The sequence below is a fragment of the Xiphophorus couchianus genome, chromosome 23, assembly GCF_001444195.1.
Source record: "Xiphophorus couchianus chromosome 23, X_couchianus-1.0, whole genome shotgun sequence".
NCBI lineage: Eukaryota > Metazoa > Chordata > Actinopteri > Cyprinodontiformes > Poeciliidae > Xiphophorus > Xiphophorus couchianus.
Genome location: NC_040250.1, coordinates 17,599,828 through 17,603,976, shown reverse-complemented (window position 1 = coordinate 17,603,976; position 4,149 = coordinate 17,599,828). Strand labels below are relative to the sequence as shown.

Genomic DNA, 4,149 nt, shown 5'->3' with positions numbered 1-4,149 from the left:
ATTTAACTGGTACTAATGCGCAGCAAGAAGTTAAAAACTTGACTTTAAGCATATGAGATGGGATCAGCTTTCCAAAGGGTGCTCTGCTCTGATGAAGGTCACTCATAATCCAGGGTTGGCACATCAATGCAAAATTGTACTTAAAACACAAAAAATTGACGAATAATCAATATAATAGGTAAATTCATGTTTGTTGCAAACTGTTATCTCTTATTCTAAATTCAATTTAATGAAACAGTGTATAGTATATATAGAACTGTCGGGTTGGGGTAGTTCTAAGTTTAGTTGCACAACTAGCAGTACATAAATAAATAAAATAAAATAACAAATACGCCCAGTGAAAACATGAAAAAATACACACAACTTACAATGAGTGTGGTAAACTTTACTTTGTAACTTATACTTTTTTACTTTGCGAAATATTTCAAAAAACAACACCGGGGACAGATGAAACACAACAACCCCAGGAGAAATGGCATGCAGAGAATGTTATCTGCTCTCTCTCTCTCCTTCTTTCCGTGCTTGAGTTTTGAAGATGGGCTGGTACTTGCTGTGATGTCACCCCACTCTTGTGAGAACATTCATTCCACCCGCAGCGTGGCTCGCCAGCTCCTCTCCAAAGAGAAACAGAAGCAGCCAGCGTTACGCAGGGCAATGTGACAACAAGGGAGCGACTTTGTTCACATGTTTTCTTTATGTTCGGGATCGGGTGGAAGTGCTAGAACTGTGTCCACGAACTTTCATGCAAAACATGCTATTTCAGGAAATCGGTGTTGTTTGCAGCTTTGGAGTCTTCTGAATGATGCGCTGCGTTTGTTCTGAACAGGAGCGTTGCGCACAGCGGAGCACCGATCTGTAGCGACGCAGCATAGCGTGCCCAGCCTCAGTTCTTTTAAGAGGGAGAAAATATATCAAAAATGATCCGAAAGAACAGATTTCAGCCAGAATGGATTTGATGGATTTAAATGTGTTGCTGGAAAACGTTTCCAGGGATGGCAACATCACCGACGCACCGCTCTCACTGCCGTACCCGGAGGCAGCCACGGCACTCATCATACTTGTAGTTATTGTTATGATTTCTGTGACTATTGTAGGCAATGTATTAGTTATTGTTGCGGTTTTGACCAGCAGGGCACTCCGTGCGCCACAGAACCTTTTTCTGGTCTCCCTGGCGTCGGCGGACATCCTGGTTGCCACGCTGGTCATCCCGTTCTCTTTAGTCAATGAGGTGATGGGTTATTGGCTCTTTGGAAGTACTTGGTGCGCCTTCTATCTGGCTTTGGACGTGTTGTTTTGCACCTCATCCATCGTGCACCTGTGCGCCATCAGTCTGGACCGCTACTGGTCAGTGACAAAGGCTGTGAGTTACAACCTGAAGCGAACGCCGAAGCGCATCAAGTCCATGATCACTGTGGTGTGGGTGATATCTACCATCATCTCCTTCCCCCCTCTTCTCATGACCAAGCACGACGAGAGGAAGTGCGAGCTGACTGACGAGACCTGGTACATCCTCTCCTCTTGCCTTGTGTCCTTCTTCGCTCCGGGTCTCATCATGATTCTGGTTTACTGTAAGATCTACAAAGTGGCCAAGCAGCGCTCGTCCACCGTGTTTGTGGCCAAGAACGGCTTGGAGAGAGAACCTTCCCAGTCGGAGACCTGCTTCGTCAGGAAGGACCGGTTCGAGGTGGAGAGCCCCAGCAGCCTGAGCTCCGGCAGCCATCAGCAGAGGCAAGGGGAGTTGGACGACATCGACCTGGAAGAGAGCTGTTACTCCTCGGATACCAAGCCCCGCCATCACCGCTTCACCAAGCGCAGAAAGGTGGAGGGGTCGGAATGCTGCCCTCCGCAGAGCTGCCGCCTCTCGTGGGCTTCGGCCCGGGCGTCACAGCCATTCCCGGAGCAGAAGAACCCCGCCGAGCGACAGCAGCTGGGCGCGGCTAACAAGACCAAAGTGGCCCAGATGCGGGAGAAGCGTTTTACCTTCGTGCTGGCGGTGGTGATGGGGGTGTTCGTGCTCTGCTGGTTCCCCTTTTTCTTCACCTACAGCCTCCATGCGATCTGCAGAAACAGCTGCACCATCCCTGACGCACTTTTCAAACTTTTCTTTTGGATTGGCTACTGCAACAGCTCGGTGAACCCCATTATTTACACTATTTTTAATAGAGACTTCAGAAAAGCCTTCAAGAAAATCATATGCAGAACTTCAAAGCGCACATGAAGAGGGGTACTATTTATATTTTGCCTCACTCACTAATTAGTAAAGAGATTTGAAAATGTGTAGAGATGCACCAATCAGGGGTTTTTTTTTAGGCCGATGCCAATTTCTGGTTTTCTTTGAGATTCAACATGCCAGTTCCCTTTTTTTCCCGAAGAGACATGACACATTAAATAATAAAATGTATGTATGGAGATTCATCGACTGGACCTTTTCTGGCCAGCATTGTCATTCTTTTCTTGGAATTTCAGATTTTATTTGGGATCTGACCTGTTGGTTCCAGTTTTTACCAATTCTATTTTTCCACGATTTCCTAAAGAGGGAGCTCATTTACTAATTAAAATAAAAGTGAAATGACATTTATGTAGTATTTTTTTCCCAAAATATTATATCAAAGTTTATGATGTTATGGCTCGTGGTTTATACATTAAAACTAATGTTAGATCTAGATTTTGATATCTTTAATGGAGAGAAAAACACACCAAAATTTCATCATCTGATCTGCGGATAAACGATTCAGCTTTCATAACCGATATCAATGTCCACTCACATGCCATTGCCATATTTGACCAAATCTGATTTATTTTTCTGAAGGAAGTAGTGCAAGTTCTTAGAAAGACTTGGAGCTCTCTCACTCATTAGTATGAGACGTGGAAATGCTACTAAAGCACATATAAATATATTTTTTAAGGTCTAACTTACCAACTACTGTCTTGAATTACTAGTTTTGTCTCTCAGCTTTCCCCCACATAAAATAATAAATATGTAGTAAATTCTGTAAAATAGATATTAGTTTGGAATCCAACAGAAGGAATTACAAACTTTTTCCTATTTATGCATGAAAGCATATGTCCCTAGTATGTCTTAGATATTTTTACACTTGAAAAAAGTGCAAGTACATTTTGTTGGTTGTTGAATTTGTAGATCAAAGGCGGTGAACACTTCTAGTTCTGGTGCGTTTAAAGGAAAAGAAAACATAATTTTCAGTATTTCAAATTCTGATCAACAATTAGAGCCTATTAAGGAAAAACTAGCCTATTGATTGGTGCATCTCTAAAAATGTGTTAGTGTGGCTCATTAGCCCAGAGTACTGCTGCCTCATCGTTTTACTGTAATTACACAGAAAAAAACAGTTCATTGTATTTACTGTCTATGAATAAAATTTATTTGGTGGAGCATATATAATATTTGTTAAAAGCTATTAATCTCATATTTATGCCACTCTTTCTGAGGTATGAGAAATCTTAGGTTGCATAAGAAATCTTGAACACCTCCTTATTTCACCAAGTGGGTTGGAGCAGCACACAGGCAGAACATATTTAAAGTAAAAATGTGAAACTACTGATATGAATTCCAGTACTGACTGTGGGTTCAAAGCAAGTGTTCTGTGTTTTCATAAATACAAGAATAATCTTCACCATCTTTTGCATACAAGCCTGGCAGCTGGCAGGCGAGCTTGAATGTATGTGTGTGGAGGATGATAGGATGGTTTAAAAGGCAGCATTTAAACTTCCCCACGTTGAGGCTAATTTATAAAGGTGCATCTCTTTGTTTGCTTCTGCAAGCCACCTCAGCCAATTCTGCACAGGAAATAGTCAAACTTATGTAAGAGTCTTTTCTCACCCTCTCGCCACGCCGTCACACTGCCTCATGCTTGAACAATGGCCAGATATGAGGCTTGCAAGAGCAAAAATGAAATACAGACATTTTCACATTTGGTTTCCTTGCAGCAGCTTAATATTTGGACAGTAAATATTTAAACAGATTGGGGTCTCATCTCTCCCGTAAAACCTGCTTTCACAATCATGACGGGTGATTGTTTCTTTTACTCTGGAGTAGAATATCTATTTTTTTTAACAGCTACATACTACATACTTCCTATTTCCCATCATATACCATCTTTAGATACAAACAAGCAAAGAAATGACACAAAA

General features: G+C 42.0%; 1 protein-coding gene across 1 annotated transcript; it reads left to right on the top strand.

The window, feature by feature from the left end:
• The first annotated feature begins 384 nt into the window (after positions 1-384).
• Positions 385-3,557, top strand: adra2db (adrenergic, alpha-2D-, receptor b). The gene has a single exon (XM_028008027.1). It carries the CDS (start codon positions 947-949, stop codon positions 2,216-2,218), a length of 1,272 nt encoding a protein of 423 aa, XP_027863828.1. The 5' UTR covers positions 385-946; the 3' UTR covers positions 2,219-3,557.
• The last annotated feature ends 592 nt before the right edge of the window (positions 3,558-4,149 follow it).